We start from the raw sequence: 26,777 nt of genomic DNA on the forward strand, positions 1-26,777 counted from the left end.
TTCTGCCTTCTCCTCTGGCTCAGAGAGATCAGAGTGGCTGGATGCTATATATTTGACCTTTCAGAGAAGCTGGCAGAAGGCCTTGCTGTGTGGGCTCTGAAAGCTGTGTTTCTGCAGGCTGGAAGGAGAGCTTTGCTGGCTGGGGTGGCCCAGCAGCTCCCCTGCCCCCAAGCAGAGCTGCTCCCCTGCAGAGTTAGGTGCCTAAAGCCTACTGCAGATTCTGCAGCATCACAATGGTGGCCTCCTCGAGAAGCTATGGACATGGAGGAGGGCAAATGCTGTAGAGTCTGTTTCAGCACCAAGGTGAATTCTTTCTACCTGGTAGCCTTGTTCTGTGTGCAGCTGGGTTTCTAGTTTTTCTAGTCCAATAACCTCTTGAATTTCTTTGTTTTAATTTAATTTAATTAAAGCTCCCCAAGTTTGTGCATCCATGTATACTTTATCCCCACAGACCCTGGAACCAATGTAACCCTCAGTTTTGCTTTGTTGACTGAGTTCTGTCAGCTAACAACTGGATGAGATTGGATAGAACGTTCACTGGCTGCCATTGCTCCGGTTTCTCTCTTGTTCCTCTGCTGCTCTGGATCGCTCCAGTTTATCTTCCAGAGCCGGTCCCCTCCCTCCCAAGTTTCTGTAGCTGTCCAGCTTTTTCCTTGGGCTGGACTCGAACCTGTGCCTTAGTGTCTTCTATTGTTCTCTACTTCTGCCCGGGGCTGGGTCGCACACCTCCCCTCTTTCCCAATGCTGCCTCCTGTCGTAAATCAAGAGTCTGCTTCCTTTAATGAGAGAAATGTGAGGTGGAACTACTGAGTTTTCTTTCCTCAATTTCCTCCTAAGGATAGAGGAAGAGGGGGAGGAAGGATTTGACTTGTTACTTGAGGAGAGGGAATGTTGAGGAAACAAAATAGAGCACTTTACCTCTGAGCTCAGGATTTGTCTAGGTGGGGGCAGAAAATGTCACTGCAGCTCCTGAAGAGGACATTTGTAAGAGACATCCGCTGCTCTGGGTTTACCGTCGTCCCTGTCAGAGGTGCTGTGTCCCTGCAGTGAGTTCTGTTAGTTTCATAACGAGACATTTAGCCTGGCTGTAGATCTTTGAGTTGGTCGTTACACTTACCTATGTGGTTTATGTGAGGAGTGGGGAAATGCGCACCCCAGTGCCTGTGGGGGTCAAAGGACGACTTGTAGGAATCAGCACTCACTCCCACCATGTGGGACCCTAGGGTCAGACTCAGGTTCCCAGGCTTAGAGCAGGAGCCCCCTCTCCTCTCCTCCCCGGCCTCCCCTCCCCTCCCCCTCCTTTCCTCTCTCTTCCTCTTCCCTTTCTTCCTTCCCTTCCTATATATTTCTTCCCTCCCTCCCTCCCTCCATTTTGAAGGGTTTGCTAACAGCAGCAGCAGAGCCACGCACAGTTCTTACCTGTGGCCATGCTCAGGACACTGCCCGTGAATAGGAAACGTTCAAGTCCGTGAAGCAGGTGAGATTCAGCAATAGCTCCTAACGTATGTTCTCACGTGTCTGCTCCTGTTTCCTTCCAGCTTATTGCCAGTCATCCTGTATCATGATGTGAGTGCAAAGGCCATTGCTGGGTTTTGAGTCCCTCTCTCCCCTTCTCTTCATAGCCTACATAAAAGGTGGGTGGATCCTTAGGAAAGCCTGGAAGATTTATAATAAGTGCTATGTGGACATCAACGCCCTTCAGGAGCTGTATCAGAAGAAGCTGACAGAAGAGCCCTTATCTTCTGATGCTGCAAATGATAACCACATTGTGGCTGAAGGGGTGACTGAGGAGTCCCTGAGCAGACTGAAAGGTGCTGTGAGCTTTGGATATGGCCTTTTTCACCTTTGCATCTCCATGGTACCCCCAAACCTGCTCAAAATCATCAACCTGCTGGGCTTTCCTGGAGACCGCCTACAGGGCCTTTCTTCACTGACGTATGCGAGCGAAAGTAAGGACATGAAGGCCCCTTTAGCTACGTGAGTAGCTATATTGCAATGCTTTGGTAGATACTGTAGCACTGGATAGGGAAACAGCACTGGGGCTAAGGGGCTTCAGGGGAAATGCTGCTGGGTTCATAATGGTGCTGTGCCTGTCATGCAGTGCCAAGGAGTGTCTGTGCTGCTGGTGACAGTTCTGTTAGCTTGAACGTGGGGGCATCTTGATACATCTCCTGAATCCTGTATTTGCTAGTTCCTCTTTTTATGTGTGCATGGGGGATACACATGTATGTATGTGGGGTGCACATACGCCTGAATGTGCAGACCAAACAACAACCTTGGAAGCCATCCTCAGACAGAGGCTTCTCAAGGAGCCTCTCTCCCTGTCTTTGAGCTGACCTCATAGGCTGCTCTCCCTGCCAGCACCTCCCCCGCACCGACACCATAAGCATGTGCTACCAGGCCCATGGTTTTATGTAGCTTCTGGGGATTGAACTTACATCCTCATTTTGGGGGAACCAGTACTTTCCCAGCTGAGCCATCGCCCCTGCCGGCCCCAAGACCAAGGTTTAAATGGTGAGCTGACCCATTGTTCAGCCCCCAGTACTTGTAAGTTTTTCTCCTTTCCCACAGCCTCTCAGATGTTCATTTCTAATTTTAATTAAATTTGAGGTCAAATTTTGTGTGGTTCTGAAATTTGTGTCCTTACAAAGAATGCAAATATTGAGTCATCTTCTTTGGTGACTCTAGTTACTTGGTGTAGTATATATAGCTTAGATCTCCCCAGTAGCCCTCTAAATTGAGTCATGTTCAAATTAAAATGATTCAAAATGCTTTCTTAATAGAAGAACATGATTTTAAAATCTCAGTCCGGGGGCCCTGGAGACATGGCTCATCAGTTAAAAGCACTGCTGCCCTGCCAGAGGGTTCAGGTTTAGTTCCCAGCACCCACACGGCAGCTCACACCCTTGTGACTCTAGTTCCAAAGGACCGGATGCCCTCTCCTGGCCTCCACGGGCACTGCACTGAACAATAGCTGTGTGTGCAGACAGAACACACCCACACACATAGAAAGAAAGAGATTTCATCTGGAAGCAGCCACTGTTCTCATTTGAAGCTGTCTGGCCAGGTGTTAGTCTTGTTTGTCTGACAAGACACTGTCTTGGCAAAAAATGTCCCCTACTCTATGATGTCACAGCAGACCTCAGTGAGATGCAGTTCAGTTGTACCTGTTAACACTGAAGGGTTGACAGCCATGTAACAGTCATGAAGACAGCTGTGCCCCCTCACAGTCACCAAAATTCACAATGACCTTTAATAAGTAGTATTATTAGCAAGTTTATAACTTGGAGGCATTTCTTGCTTATGGCTTAGTGTTGTTTTATGTTTATCTCAGAAAAGGGGATTGGAATTAATTCTGCAAATTAATGTGTTCGCCATTAGATTTACCAGTTCACCAGATATGACGTTCATATGAAAGTCTTTGATGTGCTGGTTAAATGCTTGTGTGTGTTAAAGCAGAGCTCAGTAGTGATTCACTCTCTGTGTGCCTAGCTTATTGTAATTTTACTAACTTGAACTTGGATAACTGTAAATTATTTATAGTGCTTAATATCTTCAAAGGCTAGAGAAAGGGCCTTTAATCTGCTCTTCTTGAGTGTTTTAATGATTCTATATAATATGTGATTGTGGATTCCACATTTAAATCCAGAGTCTTCTACCATAATTGTGCTGTCGTTAGACTCTGACTTTGTAGCCCTTGCTATGTAGACCAGGCTGCCCAGAACACACACAAGTCTGCCTGTCTTTGCCTCCCAGTGCTGGGGTTAAAGGTGTCCACTGCTTGTGCCCTGATTTTTGTAAACACAGCAGGAGCCACAAAACTAAAAGATTTTATTATAGAGAGACAGTAAGTTGATGGTGACTGTCTCCGTTCTGTGCAAGGTGCGTGAGGATAGGGTCCAGATGCTTCTGTTAGTAACAATACAGCTGGAAGCTTCGGAACAGCCACATGCTTCTGCTGTGTGCTCTCTCTCCACAGAACAGGGGGCTGTTGATAGACACCTCGTGCTATAATGTATCAATTCCCCAGATAAAGACAGAAGAAAGAATGGGGAAGCACTCAGAATGTACTTTTTGAAATATCATGTAGCAATATTGGGAAAGTGCGTTTTATTTTGAAAACAGAAGCCACCTCTGTGATGCTCAATACCTCCCTCTCTTCCTGTGTCCCTGCAGATTAGCCCTGCTGTGGTACCACACGGTGGTCCGCCCATTCTTTGCCTTGGACGGCAGTGACAACAGGGGGGGCCTGGATGAAGCTAAGGCAATTCTTCTGAGAAAGGAGTCTGCTTACCCAAACTCTTCACTCTTCATGTTCTTCAAGGGACGGATCCAGCGGTTAGAGGTACGGTGCCTTCCTCAACTTTCTAAGTGAGCGCCTGACTACTATGCTCAGGGCACTGTGTTTCTACCAGAATACATTGGCCCGGGACCATCCTGCTGACACCTTTAGGTCACAGAAAAGGATAATGGAATGATCCAAGATAACTTCTTGATAACTTCCTGAGATTTCCCCACATGAACCCAGGCTGTCTCTTACCAAATCCAGACCATGCCCTGGCTGGGTGGGGCCCCACTTCTCTGTGTCTTTCATTTTGTTCAGGGGCATGAGAACTTGTGTTCATGTGTGTGCGCGCACACACACACACACACACACACACACACACACACACACACAAACACAGGAAGGTATGCATGTGAATGCTAGAAGCACTGGAGGCTAGAAGCATCAGGTCTCCCCAGAGTGCGGTTCCGGGAGGCTGGGTGCCACCTTACATGGAGACTGGCAGCTCAGCTTGTGTCCTCTTAGAGCAGTACATGTCCTTGTCACCTCCGAGCCATCTCTAGCCCCTCAATTATTTTTAAAGTAATAGGGACAGTCTGTATTTTAATGAACAGTCTTTGTATTTCTCTGTGTTTTTTTTTCTTTAAAGAAATACAGGTCTGTACATTTTCCATCTTGTTCAGCATTAACAATCAAAATTGTATGATACTTATCATATATATATGGTACATGAATATATGATAGATACATATGTATGTATGTGTGTATATATATATATATATATATATATATATATATATATATATTTGGTTCTATGTATGCTTTCATACTTTTTGAATACTTCCATAGTTAATATAATGTGATGACTTAGTAATGTGGCTTTTTTTTAGTATTGTTTATCTCTAAGTAAATATCCAACTATGCAAGCGGATATGCAGACATGTCATAGGCTCTTACTTTGAAAGCCTCTCCTGAACTCTTGCTCATACTTGTGACGATGTCCTGCATGAGAACCTTGTGTTTCGTGTTCGAAAGTGAAATTCCTGTCCTATTCCTACTGTGCAAATCGGCCTACTGTGCAAGCGTATTAAACCATCAAGGGAGTCGTTGTGTGTTGGGAAGGGAAGCTGTTGATCTTGATCCCTTTTTACGGCATCCACATTGGAGCCTGCGGACTGACTCTGAGGGGCGCTCTACATGACATGACTGGATTGAGAGACTCGTGTCCTTCCTCCTGTGTCCAGCAAGATCAGTGCGTGCTCGAATCCCTCTGTAGACGGGCGCAGGGTTTACATGCGACCTTTCCACAATTCTCCATGTGCTCAGTCTCCAGCGTGTCTGTATGCAGCAGGCAAACGCTAGCTAAATGCTTGCTTTACTGTGTTGTTTAAGGAAGAGAGTGTGCACAGGTTCACATTAAAGGGTTTGAGTTTGATTGAATCTGCAGGTGGGGGACCCACAGTGCAGAACCTGAGGGTACAGTCTGCTGGGATGTTGATGAGATACTAAAGAGTTCCGTTACTTTATGGACACACTTATGTCAAACATGTGATAGTAAAGAGCTGAATTTTTTAAAAAGCAAATGCATTTAAAGAAGCTGTGGACTGGCCATGAGACCTAAAAGGAGTGCAGGGGACAGGGAGAAGTTTCTAGGGCCAAAGGGCCACATGGAAAAAGTTTCAATGGTCTCTCTCTCTCTCTCTCTCTCCTTCCCTCCCTCTCCCTCACCCCTCTCCCTCTCTTTCTCTCCTTCTCAATAAATATTTGTTTTGATTTTATTTTATGTGTATGAGTGTTTTGCCCATGTATATCTGAGCACCCTTTGCATTCAAGTGCCCCAGGAGACCAGAAGAGGGCATCAGTCCCCCCTGGAAGTGGAGCTGCTCGCGGGAGCTGTGAGTCAGGGTCCTCTGAAGAGCAGCCAGTGCTAAGTGCAGAAGGCACTACTGGTATATGAACTACTTGACACAATTCCTGAGAGCCAAAGGCAGCCTGAGCATCGGAGGCTCAGTGACAGCTGAGTTTAGGCAGTACAAACAGACCAGCACTCTGTTTATATATAGGTCTTTGTATAAGTGTACACACATACTTGAGTGTGACACACACACATATATAACATAAAGATAAAATCCATGTATCTGGAGAGATGGCTCAGACATGAAGGGCACTGGCCACTTTTGTGGGGACTAGGGTTAAGTTCCCAGCACCCATTTCAGGGAGCTTACTGTCCCCCGTGATTCTGGCTCCAGGGGATTCTATGCCCTCATCTGGCCTCCACAGACAACTTCATTACATGCATGTGCACATGTACATGTGTCACACACATGCACACAGAAGAATGAATGAACAAATATTCGAAATGATAAGGCAGACAATTAATTAGGCATGCCCTGCTTCCGGAACCTTCAGTGTGCAGCCATCAGGGAAGTGTTGGGATCTCTGCCATACATGCTGTCTTTTGAACTCCTGCCAGAGCCTCTTCCTTCTAAGCAAGGCACAGTTAGGGACTCCACCCCCAGTGGTGCTGGTGGGGGACTTCTTTAGTAGCTGACCTTCACTTCCCGGCACCTGGTGTCCCAGTTCCTGCCTCTGGTCTCTAAAGGTCTGCATAGGGGGATCTCCTCACACACTGGCCACCACCGGAGTGCCATCCCTGCTGACTCTGTCGCTTTTCTTGACTCAGTCTTGCAGGAGGCCTCATCAATAGGGGAATGTCCTGGTTAGCTGTAATTATCAACTTGACACAGCCCAGGAGGAAATCTCCACTGAGGAACTGCCAAGGTCAGGTTGGCATATCTGTGTCCATATCTGTGAGGGGGCAGGGTCATCTTGATTGTTGATTGACATGGGAAGGCCCATCCACCATGAGAGGCATCGCTCCCTGTCCTTGGCAGAACGGCAAGGCTGACTAAGTGTGAACTTCTGAGGGACCAGCAAGCAACACTCCTTCCTGTCTGGCTGCACCCCAGGGCCCTGCTGGAGCTTCTGCCGAGCCCCTCACTAATGTAATCTGGAAGAGTTAGCCAGATGAACCCTGCTCTCCCCAAGCACTTTTCCTCAGGGTGCTGTAACGCCAGAGCAGAGAGGGAAGTAGTTTGAGGGGACTTTTTAATGGTGGCTTCCACTCTGTGCTTCTGTTTAAGTTAAATTAGTTTGACATTGGTGCTGTCACTTGCTTATGATTGTGCCAGGGACAGAAAAGGGGGTGTTGAGAGCAGGGACCAGGGCAGAAGGACCTCAGTCCAAAGCCAGCGCACTCGCATTGCCAGAACACTCTGTTGAAGGGCAGCCTGCGTCCGTGTGCACAGCCCTGTCATCATGACATAATGCTGTTATTTATAGGATCAGGAAAGACGCAATGCAGGAAGAGAGCTAATTCCCCAGTTAGGTTGATCGCCATCTTCTTTTCCTCCAGCCTACATACACTTCTCTTAATTACCTTAAGGACCCAAAAAACCCGACTGCCATTTATTCTTAGAAGTCCAGAAAGCATTATTGATCTCATCTGATGTGAGGGAGATGGACGGCCACATCTGGGTGGACGGCCACATCTGGATGGACGGCCACATCTTTCTCAAATCCAAGAGAGACGAGAGCATGTTTCGTGCTTTAAAGAAAAGGAAAATTCACTGTCGTGAGAAGATAATAGTAACGGATATTGTTTAAATCAAATGTGTTTGCTACTTTCTCCACCCCAGCTGGACAAGCTTCCTAAGTGTGCCTAGGAGGACGAGCTGTTTGCTGCGCCTGCTGTCGTCCTAGGGCAGAGTGAGCGCACGCTCTCTAGGTGCCCCGGCAGCAGCGTCAGTGCGGAGTCACAGTTGCTTGTTACAGTGTGTCCTGTGTGTGCTTCTTGTGGCAAACATCTCCTCTTGCTACGTACATATGCAGGCACACAATGCATGTGTGTACACAAACACACGTGTGCACATACTTACACACATTTAACCTTTTTTAAATTGTTTTATTTTTCGAGACAGGGTTTCTCTGTGTAGCCCTGGCTGTCCTGGAACTCACTTATGAGCAGACTGGCCTCACACCCACAGAGATCCACCTGCCTCTGTCCCCAGTGCTGGGATTAAAGGTGTGTGGCACCACCGCCCAGCTTCACACACTTTTAAGATAACAAAATGATAAAAATTTAACATTAACAAATAACCTCCCAGTTATGGTCACTCTCTAAGCTGTTTTGCTTATTTTGTAGCCTGTGACCTGCACACGTGTGGTTTCCTGCATTTTGCATACAAACCTGATGTTCCTATGTGTTGACAGTCTTTAGAGATGACCAGCGTGCACATAGACTACCACAGCTAGTAATCATTGTTTCTGGTTGCTTGGAGGTTATTGCTGGGACATTGGCCATTGGTTTCCAGTGCTGCAGTGACAGTACTGCCACTGAAGTGACTTAGCATGGCAAAGCTATCTGTCTGTCTATCTGTCTATCTATCCATCTATCTATCCATCTATCTATTGACTTGAGCGTCTCTAGGTTGTAACTCCAGAGGCATTGTTAGAACTAAAGAGCAGTAACTGTTGTGTAGTTCTTGCTAAATGAAGAGAGATTCTACTTGGGCACCATGCACTAACTGGTAGCTCCCCACTGTGGGATTTTGTACATCTGGGTGAAACAAAATTATGTTCTGCGGAAAAAGCTAGACAAAACCCCATGAGATTTTGTGGTTCGTTTTGTATGTAATCTCGGGGACAGGCAAATTTGCAGAGGCAGGGTATTGTGTGGCAGCCATGTTCTCCCCTGCTGTGTACCAGGGAAAGCATAGGTACACAGATACACATGGAGCCAGAGCTGGATGTTGGCTGTCTGCCTCAATGACTTACCTCCTGCTTTGAAACAGTCTCTCCTTGAATCTGGAGCTCAAAGATTGGGCGAGGCTGGTTGTTCAGTGAGCTTCCAGGCTCCTCTTGTCTATTCCTCTAGCACTTGGGTTACAGGCTTGGCCAGCCATACCTGGCTTTGTACAAGGTTGCTGCTGACGGAACTCAGATCCATCTGCCTGTGTGACAAGCACTTTATTGTGTCAGCCAAGTCCCCAAGTCACTTCTCTTCTGCCTGCCCACACCCCTGGTGACACAGGGTGAGGTGGTTTGAAGACCGCACTTAAAGGATTGTATGTTAGAAGACCCAGCATTGTGGAGAAGGTGTTCCTTTAATCACCATCAAACTCTCAGCAGAGTCCAGGCCAGTCCTTAGAACTGCAGTTTGAAGACTGGGGTATTTCTCAACAGTGGGGTGTGTGTTAAGGCCAGGACTCTGTCCCCTCTAATGCACAAAAAAAAAAAAAAAAAAAAAAAAAAAAAGCCAGCAATGCCTTTTTGCAGAGGCAAACAAGCTGACCTAAATTCAGGGACTCAGGGTAGCCAGAACCGTCTGGGCAAAGGAGATCAGAGTTGGAAGACTTTCTGCAGAGTGATCAAGATGGCGTGGTGCTAATGTGAGTCAACATGAAGACCAAGGAGAAGGAAGCCTCCCCTTATGTCAGTTGACCTTTGACAAGGGCACGAAGACCAATCAGTGGCCAAATAAACAAAAAATATCTTCAGCAATTGATGCTGCAACCACTAAACACAAGAATTTCACTGGACAGCTATTTCATCCTACATAAAATTCACTCACAAAGGGGCAGCTCTAAGTGTAGAATTTAAAATCACACCTCTTGGCTTACACAGTGGTTTATACATGAGACAAAAATACAGAGACAAAAAAAAGTGGATTGAAGTACAGCCAAATGAAACACTAGTGTTAGGAACCCTGAGGGGGTGGAGTGACAGCCTAGACCAGGAGGAGGACTTTGTAGGTTATGGATTGAGAGAGACTGTGTCTGGAAACAGTGTCAACACTGAGAATGCACGGAGAAATTACCCAGTTTGAAATTGGCATCAGTTTACCATGAGACCCAGCACTTCTCCTTGGAGTATATATACCCAAGAGAAGTTGGCAGTGCTGGCTGATTCCAGTGCCCCAGCCTCTTAAGGTCACATGGTCTTCAGAGTAGCCTCCGTGTTGGCCCATAGATGGCCCGTAGTGAACACTTGTCAATATGCACAGGGAAGAAAGCCTATGATAAGATACTTGGTGTTGAAAGTCATTTAAAACTGTCCGTCAGGTCCCATGAGAGGTAGGACTCCACACCCAGCTGGCAGTGTGTGGCAGCACTGCAAGAAACAAATGCTGGTGTGGCTGGGGAGAAACTAGAACCCTCATTCACTGCTGGTGGGATACACATTGGCACAGCTGCTCCAGAAGGGCGCCTGAACGTGTCCTCAAGGCAGAAGAGAAAGATATAAATTCCATATTATTTATTATCCTTAGTAGTAAAGTGGAGTCCAGGGCAGTGTCTGTCAGCAGGAGGAGAAGCATGTGGCACACCCACCTCGCCTGAAATCCAGCACTAGAAAGGAAGAGTCTATAGGAGTGAGGATGCTCTGCCAGCCCTACATGCTGGTCCAGGAAATGCAGTTACTGATTCTCAGGATGCAGATTGAGGTGGTGATGCTTGTGCAACTGAGCTTACAGAGGTCCTTAGCCAGACACCTGACGACATCCTCCCATGGGGCCATCAGGTCCAGGGACCGCTGTGAGGTCCCTTCCTGATGATGCCCTTGTCAGTTCCTTCAGGCCATCTCTGCTCATGTTTGGTCGTCTGTATCTTTGGTCTCTGCCTTACTTGCTCATCTTGAATCCCAGTCTTCCATAAACCACTATATTCACCATTTCTTCCTTTCCTGAGCTAACGCTTGGCATTCTCCTGCCGATTATTTTTAATTCTTTGATGTCATCTTTAACATGAACACATTTTTTCCCCAATTTCCTGCTTTTTCTCCATCCTGTCAAAGCACTCTGGTGTAGTAGAAAAAATGTTGATTGGGATAGTCTATAAGGACGTGTGGGCTGGGCGTATATCTACCTGGCTAGAATGCACAAAGTCTGGGTTCAGCACCTTGCATTCCTCCACTTTGTGGCTTTGCCTAGATTGTTTTTAAGTAGTTATTATTATTGTAATTATTGTGTGTATATGTGAATGTGTGAGACTGTGTATGTGCACACATGTATGAGCATACCTGTCCTAACATACATGTGGTAGTCAGAGCATACCCTTGTAGACATGGGTCTCTCCTTCCATTATTATATAGGTATCAAACTTAGGTCACCGAGCTGCCAAAGCAAGTGCTTTACCTGCACATACACATACCACACCTAGGCACACATATATACATATACTAAGAAACTAAAGTCAGAGCCAGGTATGGTGGTTGGCCTGTGACTCACTGTATAGGCCAAGCTGGCCCCAAACTCACAGAAATCTACCTATGTCTCCCAAGAGCTGGGATTCAAGGTGTTCACCCCCACACCCAGCTTGATACGGGATTTTTACAGCTAGTGTGTAGAACAGTGGGGCTTATTCCAAAAAGCTTCTCAGTGCTCTACCTCAAGAGATCGCTCCCTAGCATTTTCTGTAGTAAGGAAATAATTCATTAGGCCATCTTAATGCAAGGCTACCTAGTGTGGAAGTTTTCAAAGCTGAAGAAAGTATTAACAAATTAAAAATCAAAAATACCTTTCTCTATCTGGTGAAAATGGTATAGATATAATCCCACAACAAGCCACTGCTGTCGGCACAGCTTGGTAACGCCAGCCATCATCAAAGTCCAGAGCAAGGCAGGAGTGATTCCTGCTGGCTTTCCAGAACTGAGCTGATGCCTATATCCTGTGACGAAAGTCGTCTCAAAGAAAGTCCTCATCCTATGACTTGGTGACCTCAGTGGAAGAGCCAAGGGAGAACAAAGGGGTTTGAGAACTAACTTGATGGTAGGCCCTTGGCCTGTTGTGTTCAGGACCCTCCCTCCTCCCCACAGACACAACAGTGAGAAAATGCCCAGGGACACACTTCCAGGAAGACGGTGGAGGTTGGCATGACTGGAAAAGTGTGCTTTGCGGCACTCAGAGCACACGGCTGCCGGGAATGGCTCTGCCCCACTTGCTGTTTATGGCTCCCTTGGAGCCCTAATAGGCTCAGCAGGCAATGCTTCCTTCCGCTTGTGTCCTTGTCTGTTATTTTTCTGTCTGTCAGTGACGGCCTCCAGTATTTGTTTCAGGGTTGTTGCTGTTGTTTTAAGATATAAAACATGTAGTCCAGGCTGGCCTGGAACTGGCTGCGTAACAGAAGGGCCTTGAACTTCGGGGATTCTCCTGCCTTTCCTTCGAGTGCAGACATTATGGATATGGGCTGTCACACCCGGCTATGGCGCTCTGGGGGTGGGGCCCAGGCCTTCACACCTAGCAAGCAGACACTACACCTGGGATATGCCCTTCAAACGTTTTTTGTGACACAATTTGTTAGTGTATGTTTGCCGACAAAAGCCAGTGTTGGATTGCAGAGATGGTTTAGTGGTTAAGAGTGCTTGCTGCTCTTGCAGAGGACATGAGGTTGGTTCCCACCACCCACATGGTGGCTCATAATGGTGTGTAACTCAGGATTCAGAGGATCTGACATCTTTTCAGCCTGTGGGGTCACTGCACACATGTTGCACACAGACACATTTAGGCAGAACATTCATACAGTAAGGTGAGAATAAGGAAATCTGTAATAAAAAAGAAGGTTCTTTGCTGAAGTTGTTTCTCAGGATTAGGAGCTCTCTGGTGGAATTTTTGGGGTCACTTAATTATACTATCATATCATCTGCAAATAGTGATATTTTGATTTCTTCCTTTCCAAATTGTGTCTCTTTGATCTCCTTTTGTTGTCTAATTGCTCTGACTAGGATTTTGGGTACTAGGGAGAGAGTGGGCAGCCTAGTCCCTGATTTTAGTGGGATTGTTTCAAATTTCTCTCTATTTAGTTTTATGTTGGCTACTGGTCTTCTGTATATTGCTTTTACTTTATGTGTGGGCCCTGAATTCCTGATCTTTTCAAAACTTTTACCATGAAGTGGTATTGAATTTTGTCAAATGTTTTCTTAGCATCTAATGAGATGATCATGTGTTTTTTTTTTTTTTTTTTTTTTTTTTCCTTTGAGTTTGCTTACATAGTGGATTACATTGATGGATTTCTGTATATTGAACCATTCTTGCATCCCTGGGATAAAGCCTACTTGATTATGGTGAATGATCATTTTGCTATATTCTTGGGTTGGGTCTGTGAGAATTTTATTGAGAACTTCGTTGGGTCTTTGTATGGCTTAGGTATCATAACTGTGGTTTTATAGAACTAATTGGGTAGTGTTTTCTACTGTTTCTATTTTGTGGAATAGTTTGAAGAGTATTGGTATTAGGTCTTCTTTGAAGGTCTGATAGAATTCTGCACTAAAACCATCTGGTCCTGGTACTTTTTTGGTTGGTAGACTTTTGATGACTGCTTCTGATATGTATATAAAAAGAAAAGATTATGTTGTCCTGGGTTCCCGCACCAATGTTAGGAAAGAGATGAAAAGAGTGTGAGGGGAGTTATGGCCAGTGGAGGTGCGGGCGAGGCCTGGAGGAGAGGGAGATGCCTCTGGGAGACCCATGTTGGGAATCCCTTCCCCCTGAGGGACCAGCCACATGATGGTATAGTACAGAATAGAGTTTATTCAGGTCATTGGGGGGAGTTCAGAGGGCAGTAGAGGCAAAGAGAGAGAGAGAGAGAGAGAGAGAGAGGGAGGAATAGAGAAGTAGAGGCTGGCCATGAGCACATGGAGAGAGATGGGGGAAGGGAATGGGGAGAGGAGGGGTAAGGGGGAAGAGCAAGAGAGAGTAAGAGAGAATAAAGAGTATAAGAGAGGAGGGGACAAGCAGCTCCTTTTATAGTGTCAGGTAACTGGGCAGAGCATATCTGGCTATTGCCAGGTAACTGTGGGTTGGGGTTTACAGAATCCCAACAGCTTCTATTTCTTTAGGGGTTATGGGACTGTAAGGAAATGATACCCTTCACAATAGTCACAAATAATATAAAATACCTTGGGTGTAAATCTAACCAAGCAAGTGAAAGATCTGTATGACAAGAACTTCAAGTCCCTGAAGAAAGAAATTAAAGCTCTCAGAAGATAGAAAAAAAAACTCTCATGCTCATGAATTGGCAGGATTAATGTTGTAAAAATGGTCATCTTGCTGAAAAGCAATCTACAGATTTAACGCAATCCCCATCAAAATTCTAACTCAATTCTTCATAGAGTTAAAACAATTTTCAAATTCATTTGGAACAACAACAAAACCCAGAACAGCAAAAACCTATTCTCAATAATAAAAGAACTTCTGGGAGAATCACCATCCCTGACCTCAAGCTGTCTTACAGAGCAATAGTGATAAAAACTGCATGGTATGGTACAGAGACAGACAGATAGATCAATGAAATACAATTGAAGACCCAGAAATGAACCTATAAGCCTATGGTCACTTGATCTTTGACAAAGGAACTAAAATCATCTAATGAAAAAAAGACAGTATTTTCAACAAACGTTGCTGGTTCAACTAGCAGTCAGCATGCAGAAGAGTGCAAATCAATCCAGTCTTAGCTCCTGTACAAAGCCCGGGTCCAAGTGTATCAAGGGCCTCCACATAAAACCTGAAACATTAAAACCAAATGAAAGAGAATAAGGAAGAGCCTGGAACACATGGGCAAAGGGAAAAATTTCCTGAGCACAACACCAATGGCTTATGCTCTAAGATGAACAATTGACAACGGGGACCTCATAAAATTACAAAGCTTCTGTAAGGCAAAAGACACTGTCATTAGGACAAATCGACAATCCACAGATTGGGAAAAGATCTTTACCAATCCTACATCCAATAGCCGGCTAACATCCAATATATACAAAGAACTCAAGAAGTTAGACTCCATAGAATCAAATAACCCTATTTAAAAATGAGGTACAGAGCTAAACAAAGAATTCTCAACTGAGGAACACCAAATGGCTGATAAGCACCTAAAGAAATGTTCAACGTCCTTAGTCATCAGGGAAATGCAAATCAAAACAACCCTGAGATTCCACCTCACACCAGTCAGAAAGGCTAAGAGCAAAAACGCAGGTGACAGCAGATGCTGGCGAGGATGTGAAGAAAGAGGAACACTCTTCCATTGTTGGTGGGGTTGTAAGCTGGTACAAACACTCTGGAAATCAGGCTGGTGGTTCCTCAGAAAATTGGACATAGTACTATCTGAGGACCCAGCTATACCACTGGAATGGATACAGAAAGTGTGGTACATTTACACATTGGAGTACTACTCAGCTATTAGAAACAATGACTTCATGAAATTCTTAGGCAAATGTATGGAACTAGAAAATATTATCCTAAGTGAGGTCACTCAGTCACAAAAGAGCACGCATGGTATGCACTCACTGATAAGTGGATATTAGCCCCAAAGCTCATAATACCCAAGATACAAATCACAGATGATATGAAGCTCAAGAAGAAGGAAGACTAAAATGTGAGTGCTTCAGTCCTTTTTAGAAGGGGGAACAAAATACTTATGGGAGGTAGAGGGTCAGAGGGCCTTGGGAGGAAGAGAGAAGGGGGAGGGGAAGAAAGGGGGGCATGGCCAGGTATGGGAGAAGAATTTGAACAGATGTTTGTAGTAATGGTGGATGGGGAACTGGGAGTAGCCACCTGCAAGTCCCAGATGCCAGGAAGCAAGAGGCTCCCAAGACCCAACAGGGATGAGATAAGCTGAAATACCCAGCAAAGGGAAGGGAAAACATGTAGAGACCATATCCAGAGGTTAGGCACAGCCTCAGGATGGGGGGTAGGGCCACCCACTCAGCTCCAAATTTTCAACCTAGAATGGCTTCTATCTAAAGGAAATATGGGGACAAAGAATGGAACAGAGACTGAAGAAAAGGCCATCCAAAGACTGCCCCACCTGGGGATCCATCCCACATACAGACACCAAACCCAGACAGTATTGTGGATGCTAAGAAGTGCTTGCTGACGGGAGCCTGATACAGCTGTCTACTGAGAGGCTCTGCCAGAACAGAGGCGGATGCTCAAAGCCAACCATTGGACTAAGTGTTGGGACCCCAAATAGAGGCATTAGAGAAAGGACTGAAGGAGCTGAAGGGGTCTGCAACCCCATAGGTAGAACAACATTATCAACCAACCAGACCACCAGAGCTCCCAGGGACTAAGCCACCAACCAAAAAGTCCACGAGGGGGAACCCATGGCTCCAGCCACATATGTAACAGAGGGTGGCATCAATGGTCCTGGAAAGGCTCAGTGCACCAGTGGAGAGAAATGCACAAGGGCAGGGAGGCGGGAGGTGGGTGTACGGGGGGGAGGAGCATCCCTTATAGAAGCAGAGGGTGAGGAGTGGGATGGGGGTTCTGGAGGAGAAACTGGGAAAGGGGTAACACTAGAAATGTAAATACATAAAATATCCAAAACTCAGAAGGTTTGGGTCTCACTCAGAGCACTGTGGTCTCATGTCTGCCTTCCCCGAGTGTACACTTCAGGCCCAAGTGTGTGCGTTACAGTTTATTTTAAAATTCAGCTGTGAACTTTGTCTCCAATTGAGAATAATTTTCCATCCCCTGCACAGGTAAAATACCTGCTTAGGTATTTTAATTCACCGTAAAACACACCATAGATTATTTTCTTGTTTTAAATTATTTTGGTGAAAAGTAAGAGGTACTTTATTTCTGTTATTTAAGCAAATTCCTAAAGAAATGGTTAAGGTAGAGCTCAAGCTAATTTAGAGTCACAGTGGCTCTTGGAGGCATGCCTTAAGTACACACATGTAAGATCTTCAGTGGTTTCTCGTATGAGAAAGAGGTCACATTCTTCACACTTGTAACTTTTCCAGGCGAATGGTTCTTGTTTCCCAAGTGTGTTAGACAGTCTGCAGGCAGACCCCTTCGTGCCCTGTCTCTGAGGGTGGAGACCCAGCTTGACATGTCAGCAGCCATTTTGTTCTCAGCTGCTGTCTTGTGCACTGAGCAGTCTAGGCAGGCATTCTAAACCCAACGGGAGCAATAGCCAGCGCATTGCCTGATGGATTCTTGCTGTGCTACTAGTTTTTTAGGCTATGTCCACTCAGGTTGACGGCAGGTTACCCTTGTCTAGTTGAGGTCACGGATCCATTCTCCTGCCCCTCTGCACAGTGCTGTGTGTATTTACCTGTCTTCAGTTTGAGCGTCTTTTACATTGTATGCTCCCCCACACTGAGCTAAACAAAACAAGGTGTCTGCAGGGTCTCACTCCCTTTGAGGCTCTAGAAACAGTCTGTTCCTTAACTCTTCCACATACCGTGGTTACTAGCATTCCTGGGCTTGTGTCTACATCCTCCTAATTACTGCCTGTAGCCACCCCTCCTGAAGGTGCAGGAGATGACCTCCCTGCTCTCAGGCTTAATCTACACACACTGTCGCTCAAGAAAGCTTACTTGGCAGGTAATCAGGTCAGAGTCTAAGTACTGGTCATTTAACTAAGCTGTTTGAAAATGCAGGCTGTGCGCCCATGCTGGAGAGCCTCGGAAACACCAAGGGCTGCAGTGCGGTGTCAGTGCTTTTCCTTGGCCTCCGTCTTCCTCTCTCCATACCAGCCTTCTCCGGCGTTATCTAGGTCTGGACCCAGTTGCTCCCGGGCACCGTTCCGTCCTCTGGAGGCCAGAGCTCTGCACTGAACATGCAGCAGGAGACAGCTTGGTTGAAGAGGCCATTCAGAAACATCCTGTGTGTGAATGCCCGTGTCCTTAACTAGACAACTAGTGATGCCTGTGGCAGAGCCCACAGTGATGTGGTTCCTGTGCAAAGACATATGAAGATGATGTCTCTATGCAGGGAGGCTTTTTAATATTTACCGGAACAGAACTGTGCTGTGGGGAGTGAGGAGAGGGTGCCGGAAAAGCTGTGGATCCCGAGGAACAGTTGGAGACGGGCATAAAAGTGTCTGAGGGCCTGCACTCACCCCACACTCACATGCTTGTTTGCACTCTCGCCTTCACACTGACTTCCAAACGTGCTTCATGAAAGGTTTTGTCAAAGAGTTGGTGCCTTACGTGTGGTATGGTATAGGAGCTTTGTAACATTGTCCTGAGGTCCCCTCCAACACAGCAGGAATCTAAGTGACATGTCTCTGTGGCTTCCTGCCTCGTTCACTGAGGGTTTGAAGGTTGCAGCTTGAATCCTGACAACAAAATGGTGTGTCACACGAGGGCAGTTATCTGTCCGGCTGCTGCTTTGTGAATGAACCATGGAGCCCACTGACGTCCTGTGTAGATCACCTCCGGTCATTCCAGCCTCAGTGACCTCGAGGCCTTCGCAGACCTCTTCCAGGACCCTTCCTGTTGTCCCTGCCTAGCTGCCTTGTGGGGAAGGGAGTCGGGAGGCAGGAGGAGCAGCAGGGTAGGCACAGAAGAGAAGGCTTGGGCAAGCAGGCACAGCCATGCCACTGTCATGGGGAGAGGGTGAGGGGGTGGGGGTGGGGTGTCTCAGTGCAGCTGGAACAAGGAAGGGGCAGAGCTACCACCCACAGAGCAGGCTGTGGTCTCCCTGGGAGCAGAGCCTGGTTTTAGATGCTGGAACTGAAAGGCACTGGATGCTTACTTAGTGAGTCTGGGCCTTTGCCGACTCTTTGATGCTGTTTGAGAGTTCTTATCAGATCCTTATAGCCTGAGGTTAGCAAACATAGAAATTATTAATGGAAAGGAAAAAACAGAGGTACAGTTGTTCCCTCTATACATGGGGCATGTGTTCCAGGACCCTCAGTGAGCACTGAAACCAGAGAGAGCAGAATACTAGGTCTATCCTTTTTCTATGCATACTTAACTCAGGTCACAATGTGAGGTTTACATTAGGTAAAGAACAAAAGAAACCAGAATGGATTCAGCCATACTCTGTTGTAAAAATTACGGTATGTGGTGGTGTTTAACCCAAATAACACTACTGGTTCACAAATAATCATCCTGGTGGTGGCAGCGGTGGCACTGCTAGATAACCTGCCCCAGTTCTGGGCTCCTGAATAATACGCACTCACACACACACACACACACACACACACACACACACACACACACACACACACACACTGCTCAAGGGCTGGGCCATTTCCAAACCTCCATGTGGCTAACATACTCCCCTCTGATACTCCTGAGTTATCACTTACTAAAACCTAAATTCCATCTTGGTGTCCCGGACCCAGACCTGCAGCCCCTCTCCTCTCGGGCTGAGTCCCCAGCACCTCCATGGTGGCTGTGTTCTCTGTCCTGCACACATGAGGCTGTAGCCTCTACTCCTTTCCCAGCCTTGGCATCTCTCCTCTTCCTGTTCCTTCCTCAATCCCTTGCCCAGGAATCCTAAAGTCCCGCCTCTGTCTTCCTGCTCAGCTATTGGCCACTAGCAACTTTATTTACCAATCAAAACTAACCAGGAGCAGGGTTGCTCAGCATGTAAATTCTCATGCAGTTTTGGGGACCAGATTAACACAATACATGCAGCATCAGACCAAACCCACAACAGTGTGGTCTCTTGTACCTGTCAAAGTGTCTTCCTATAGTGTATTCTGTTTCTAGATAGCAGTTGACCACGGGCCACTGGGAGCACAGGAAGTGGAACAGCAGTCTTGGGGAGGGGGAGGTGATAGGTTATCTCGCTGCTGGTGAAATGAGCCAGTTCAAGCCAGGTATTATAGATTTGGTATATTAGGGTATACCAAAGTAGGGTTATTGGGAAGCTACTTCTAGGTGGGCAAGTGGAGGGTTGGGGACAGGATATGCCAGGTAGGGACTGAGGGATGCTATAAGAACCAGTCTGCTATGATAAGTAAAATGTTCACCCTGGTCCTTGTCCTGGGGTCCATAACCAAACAGGGAGAGCTCTAGAACCAGAAATCAGTAAAACTAACGTCTGGGGGCTGGTAGGCTCTGCACAGCAGTGGAATCTGGACCTTCAGAGATCTGAGTATTGAGAGGCCAAAATGACCAGAAGCAAATGAACACCAGTGCTCAGTGTAGAATCCAACCATCCGTTGTCCGGGGGAACAGAGGGACCGGATGGGACAAAGCTTAATGGTAGGAGCTTGGATGGTTAGTCCTTCTGGACCACAACTGAACAGTCACAGAAGACAGAGTATGCTCCTTGTGCTGTTGAAAATGCCTGGGTACAAAGAACTAGATTGGTGGGCAGTTATAATACGACCAAGTTCACATGCCTGTAGAGAGACTAACGCAGGTAAAGGTGGGGTGAGCTGGGTCCTCACTGGGAAAGTCACTGCCTAAGCCAGGCTTTGAGGTGCACGCCTGCAGTCTCAGCTACTTAGGAAGGGCAGCTGAAGTCAGGATCATGGGACTGAAGCCAGTGTGGACCACACAGTGGGACTGCCTTAGTTAGGTTTCCTATTGCTGTGAGGAGACACCATGACCATGGCAACTCTTACTGGCTTACAGTTCAGAGAGCACTGTCATCACAGTTCAGAGTGCACTGTCATCACAGTTCAGAGAGCACTGTCATCACAGTTCAGAGTGCACTGTCATCACAGTTCAGAGTGCACTGTCATCACAGTTCAGAGTGCACTGTCATCACAGTTCAGAGTGCACTGTCATCACAGTTCAGAGTGCACTGTCATCACAGTTCAGAGTGCACTGTCATCACAGTTCAGAGTGCACTGTCATCACAGTTCAGAGTGCACTGTCATCACAGTTCAGAGTGCACTGTCATCACAGTTCAGAGTGCACTGTCATCACAGTTCAGAGTGCACTGTCATCACAGTTCAGAGTGCACTGTCATCACAGTTCAGAGTGCACTGTCATCATGGCGGGAAGCACGGCAGCAGGGAGCAGACTTGGTGCTGGAGGAGCTGAGACTTTACATCGGGATCCGCAGGCAGCAGAAAGAGAGACACTGGGCCTGGCTTGAGCTTCTGCAACCTCAAAGCCCACCCCCTAGTGTCATATTTCCTCCAGCCAGGCCACGCTTCCAGTAATGCCACTCCCTGTGAGTCTAATGAGGGCCATTTTCATCCAGAGGACCACAGGATCCTGTATTACAAAACAAAGAAGAAAGAAAAGGACTGACAGCTTCCTGGAGGGCTGAGGCACTTGCACCGGGGGCTGCAGACTTGAGTTGGATCCCTAGGGTCCTCGTGGTGGAAGGTGAAAAGCAGCTTCCATGATTGTCCTCTGACCTCCTCGTGTGTGCTGGCTGTGGCCTGTATGTGCACACACACACACAATAAGTAGAAAATGGTTTTTAAAAAGGAGTTAATGTGCTGAGGTTAATTTCACATAAAGCACAGCAGCATGTTTTGTTAACAGCCCTTAACCAGCTCTCCTGGACTGCTTGCTTGGTCTCTTGAAAACGGGGGCTCAGGGAAAAGCCAGTTGTGATTTATGATGGTGATGCTGATGCCCTGTCACAGCCAGTCACCTGCTTTTCCTTTTCTCCTCAGTGTCAAATCAACAGTGCCTTGACTTCCTTCCACACTGCTCTGGAACTGGCTGTAGACCAGAGGGAGATCCAGCATGTCTGTCTGTATGAAATCGGTAACTATGAGCCTCCAACATGTTTGTCTGTCTGTCTGTATGAAGTCGGTAACTATGAGCATCCAGCATGTCTTTCTGTCTGTCTGTCTGTATGAAATCGGTAACTATGAGCATCCAGCATGTCTGTCTGTCTGTCTGTCTGTATGAAATCGGTAACTATGAGCCTCCAGCATGTCTGTCTGTCTGTCTGTCTGTATGAAGTCGGTAACTATGAGCCTCCAGCATGTCTGTCTGTCTGTCTGAAGTCAGTAACTGTGAGACTTCTGCCGGCTCTTGTGCTCAAGTGGGTATTGTAGAAATTTTTAATCCTGAACCAGGGTTTCTACCACCCTTGACCCTTCAGTTCCCAGATGAAAGACACACACAGCCTTTATATTTACAACAAGCCTTAATCCGCACAAGAGCTGAGCAGACATCTATCCTCTGTGCTGTTAGAGTCTTTCTGTCGAGAACTCCGAGTTATTACTGTGTTCCATCTGGGCTGCTCTTAGCTCCAATTGGCCAGCCCTCAGGGCCGTGTTCATGGCTCACCCAACCCATGGCAGCTTTTCCTTCCTCCTCCTGTACATCCCTGTCCTCCTCCCACCCAAGCCTGTGAAATCTAAACCCATCTATGCCTCTTCTGCCAGGCTGTTGGCATCACTTGAGGGCAGGGTCACTGAGCTGTGTGCAGCAGTCTTGGGGGCCAATATTAGCATTAGAAAACCGGCAGCGTCAGGCCAGCCCACCACAAGCGTCTTCCCTGCTGCAGCTTTCTCCCTCGGGAAGGCGCCGCTCTGCATACCGAGGATCCAGTCACTGCACACGCACTAAGGCTTATCTCTGGTTCACTTTCCCTTGCTTCCATCTTTGGTTTGGGGACGATAGACAGTGAGGGATGAATTCGTCTAGTACATGTTAAAACTCAAGGCTCCTGGGAAGTAGTGCCTAGGAGGAAGCTGGAACCTAGTTCTTCTTGACACCTTGAAACCTTCTGAGCCACTGATGTCCAATGAAGGGAATGTGTGTTCTAATTAAAAAAAAAACTTTTTTTGTCAACTTGACCCAAGCCACCATAGTGATCTGGGGAGAAGGAACATCAGTAGAGAGCGTGCCTTCATCAGAATGGCTTGTGAGCAAGTCTGCGGGGCGTCCTCTTGGTTAAGGATTGAGGTGGGAGGTCCGACCCGTTGTGGGTGAGCCAGTAAGAGTGTCTCCGTGGCCTCTGCTCCAGTCCCTGTCAAAAGGGCCCTGCCCTGGCTTCCTCTGTGATGGAGTCTGATCCGGACCTAAAAGACAAATAAGTACTCCTCTCCAAAGTGAGAGCTCTTACATGTAAACCACACATAAAGATACACCGTCAGTGCACAGACCCCAAAGGACAGGCTGCAGCCTTCCAGCCCTCCTCTTACAGCACATTGGAGACTGTAGTTCTGAGGTTTCAAAAGCTCACCCATGTTTGAAAACAGGAGGGACTTGGTACTTAAGAATGGGGCCTAGTTAAGACTCATCATGTCTGTTCTTCCGAAAGCACGCAGTCACGCCATCCCGAAATCACACACTTAGGGATAAGAATGTAAGGTAACACAGCCCTTACATAATTTTAACCAACTTGTTTTGGGTCATTGTTGTGTCCCGGGAACAGGAGGCAAACTAAGGCACAGTGCCTCCCTTTGCAGAGCCAGCAGGTCACATCTAGGTGGGACCAGGCCCTCCCTGTCAGCTGTTCTGTCTAGGGGACGTGGACACAGGCGAGTGCGTCTGCCTGGGATCCCCCTCCTCTCCCAGCTTGTTACCGAGGGCCTTGCTGGCTGCCTGCACTCCGCTCTGATCTCTGCACTTTAGAGTTTTCAAAATTCTTCATGTAATCATCTCTTCATCTGCTGAAAAGAACAGATACAACTTTGGCCATGGAATACTTTTCAAACAAAATTCTGCTTTCTGGCCCAGACACAGATGAGAGATGAAGGGTAGACAATGGAGAAAAGATGATGGACTGGTGGGAACCAAGTGAGAGCTGTTCACAGCACTCTGCAGAGGACAGGGAAGAAAAGAAGCAGCAGATGACACCTGCCAGCCAGTCCCTAGCTCCCTCACTCACCTCACCCCCTGCAGACACACATCTTTAAAGGAAAGCACAGAGAAAAAAAAGATCAGGACTTATCTAGCAAGTGATACTTTGTGATGTGGTTCAGGGAGAGACGGTGTATAATCCAACAGAGAAATGCCTTAGAGCAGGGGTACTGAGCTCACTACCTCAGGGCTGGGGTACTGAGCACACTACCTCAGGGCAGGGGTACTGAGCTCCCTGCCTCAGGGCTGGGGTACTGAGCACACTACCTTAGGGCAGGGGTACTGAGCACACTACCACAGGGCTGGGGTACTGAGCATACTACCTCAGGTCATGGGTACTGAGCTCACTACCTCAGGGCAGGGGTACTGAGCTCACTACCTCAGGTCACAGGTACTGAGCACACTACCTCAGGTCACAGGTACTGAGCTCACTACCTCAGGGCAGGGGTACTGAGCTCACTACCTCTGGTCACAGGTACTGAGCTCACTACCTCAGGGCTGGGGTACTGAGCACACTGCCTCAGGGCAGGGGTACTGAGCTCACTACCTCAGGTCACGGGTACTGAGCTCACTGCCCTACTGTGTTGGTCTAAGCTCATTTTCACAGCACGCCCTGTGCTTTGTCTTCAGTCCCGGTAGCCCACTGATGCACTCCCTTTGCAGGCTGGTGTAGCATGATAGAACTCAACTTCAAGGACGCATTTGATTCCTTCGAGAGGCTGAAGAACGAGTCCAGGTGGTCACAGTGCTACTACGCATATCTGACTGCAGGTGAGTGACCGTCCTGTGTGACTGCAGGTGAGTGACCGTCCTGTGTGACTGCAGGCGAGTGACCGTCCTGTGTGACTGCAGGTGAGTGACCGTCCTGTGTGACTGCAGGTGAGTGACCAGGCCTGTGTGTGAGAATGGAAGGTGAGGAAGCAGAGACCCTACTTTTCAGATTCTCCCCCATCAGTGTTTGATGCAGCAGGTACTGTCTAGGTGTGCGGGGCAGGGCTTTTCCCCAGCCCTTTAGAGAATTTAAAGGAGGGGATCTTGGGGAGACCCTGTAGAGCCACCATGGGACTCCTGGAAATCGGGATCCTGTTCCTGGGGCTCTACTGTCATTAGGAAAAGGACTCAAGAGTAGAGTCAGATAAAGTTTACCTGAGGGTGGACTAGCTGGAATTCTGCCAGCCGCCCAGAAAGAGGGCTGAGGAGGAAGAGAGAAAGCCATGCTGCTAGAGAGGCTGGCACAAATGTGGGACTCAGAGGCAAGTGGCTACTGAAGGGGGGGGGGGGCTCAGATCAAATTAGGGCCAGAGTTTAAAAAGTTACCCAGCATCCAACAGAAACTGACCCAGGAGGAGAAGAGGTGGTTAGTGCCTTTTGAGTTGAGACTCTGCTGAGCTTTACCTCTTGGGCTACACAAGTGGGGTGAGGATTCTGGGAAAGAAAAGTGCATTATCTTAAGGTGGTCCCACCTCCCTAGGGGTGGTCCCTCAGACAAGGCCTTAACCTTCACCACTGGGCAACTCCTGTTCTTCGCTATAACCAAGTGAATGAGGCAGAAGCCAGAGGCCCAGCTGGATGCCAGGAACCGCAGGGCCTCCACCAGTCGCCACACAGGCTTCCCTGTGAAGCTGTTTTACTCCCAACAGTCTCTGCACCTCTACCCACCACGCCCTTTCTCTTTCCTTGTGGTGTTTTTAACATTTTTTTTAGATTGATGTCCTTATTTACCTGGGTGAGTGCTCTTTCTGTGCCCACCAGAAGAGGGAATTACACTACAGGCGCTCGTGAGCCATCTGCGGGTGCTGGGAATTGAAACTGGGACTTGAAGGAAGCAGAGGCTTCACCTGAAGCCTTTCTCAAGCCCACTGGTGGTTTATTTATTAGAATTTTAAAGTGTTCTCCAGAATTGGATGTGTCTTTTTCATATGTGAGAGTTTTTAGTTTATGCTGTGCTCAAAGAATTCGCAGGATTTGCTCCAACCCCATTTTACCAAGTCATCTGAGAGCCCTGTGCTGCATGCCCGGAGACCCGGGCGTGGCTTTTGCTTTCAAAAGCTCTCAGATGACATGGTTGGTGCTAGCCTGCCGCCTGGTGGACAAAGCTGTTGTCTGTCTCTGCACCACAAAATGTCTCAGGTTTTGTGGATATTTCTAGATAATGATTATAGACTATAAAGACAGTTATAGATTATAGAGGCGCTGAACTGACAGGGCAGGAAGATGGAGCGGGGTCTCCTAGCTTCCAGCGACCTGTAAAGGTTTTCAGGTTTGCTCTGCGTAGGCAACCTCAGAAATGGTTCTCTTGAAACTCAAGAGACACTTGTCGGTGCCGGGGATCAAACCCAGGACCTTGCTGTCTCCCCTGAACACCGCTGAGGTACTGCCGAGAGCTGCGGACCCCATGAACACCCCATGAACACCCCTTATTCCTCTGAGTGTCTGGCTTCGGTGGGACACCATCTCTACTCTGTCCATGCCCTTAATTCATCTAAGACAGGGTCCTCCTCAGCCGGCTGTGTGTCCTCAGCATCCTAAAATCACATCGGAGAGCAGACAGTGCGCGTGCCTCGTGTCTGTGCCGCAGTGTACGGGGCATCTCTGCATGGTGCTTATTATTTCTCATGTGGTTGGTGTGTTATGGCTCTCACACACTTTGCCAGCATCTGGATAAATAAGAGCTACTTACTGGTGGCTGTTGGCATGCCAACACTCTGAGCAGGAAGTGGTCCCTGACTGTACACCCGGAAGGATGGATACAAGGAAGCCCGTGGTTGGTAGGTGTTGCTGGGCCTTGAGTCAGTGGCGGCCCCTCCGCTGGAGGGACCCGGTGTGAGCACACGAAGAAAGAGTGCTCAGTGAGGGAAGGTGCCTTGCAGGGTTGTGTTTCAGTTGGCTGTGGAGGAAACTGAGCTCCCCGGGAGGGACAGGTATCCAGTGGTGGGACACAGCACCGGCTTGCCGTCCTCAGCAGTGCTGCTCG

The 26,777-nt window shown here is 47.6% G+C and overlaps 1 protein-coding gene across 2 annotated transcripts in view; it reads left to right on the forward strand.

Annotated features, from left to right (window-relative positions):
* Positions 1–26,777, forward strand: part of TTC39C (tetratricopeptide repeat domain 39C) — an 80,384-nt gene that overhangs the window by 45,375 nt on the left and 8,232 nt on the right. For both annotated transcript variants that reach the window (XM_080919809.1, XM_080919808.1), the window contains exons 5-8: positions 1,623–1,977; positions 4,177–4,345; positions 21,658–21,751; positions 24,467–24,574. In XM_080919809.1, the coding sequence (XP_080775935.1) occupies positions 1,623–1,977; positions 4,177–4,345; positions 21,658–21,751; positions 24,467–24,574 (726 nt within the window). The remainder of the gene's footprint in view (positions 1–1,622; positions 1,978–4,176; positions 4,346–21,657; positions 21,752–24,466; positions 24,575–26,777) is intronic.

This window comes from Micromys minutus, assembly GCF_963924665.1.
Source record: "Micromys minutus genome assembly, chromosome: 8".
NCBI classification, from domain to species: Eukaryota; Metazoa; Chordata; class Mammalia; order Rodentia; family Muridae; genus Micromys; species Micromys minutus.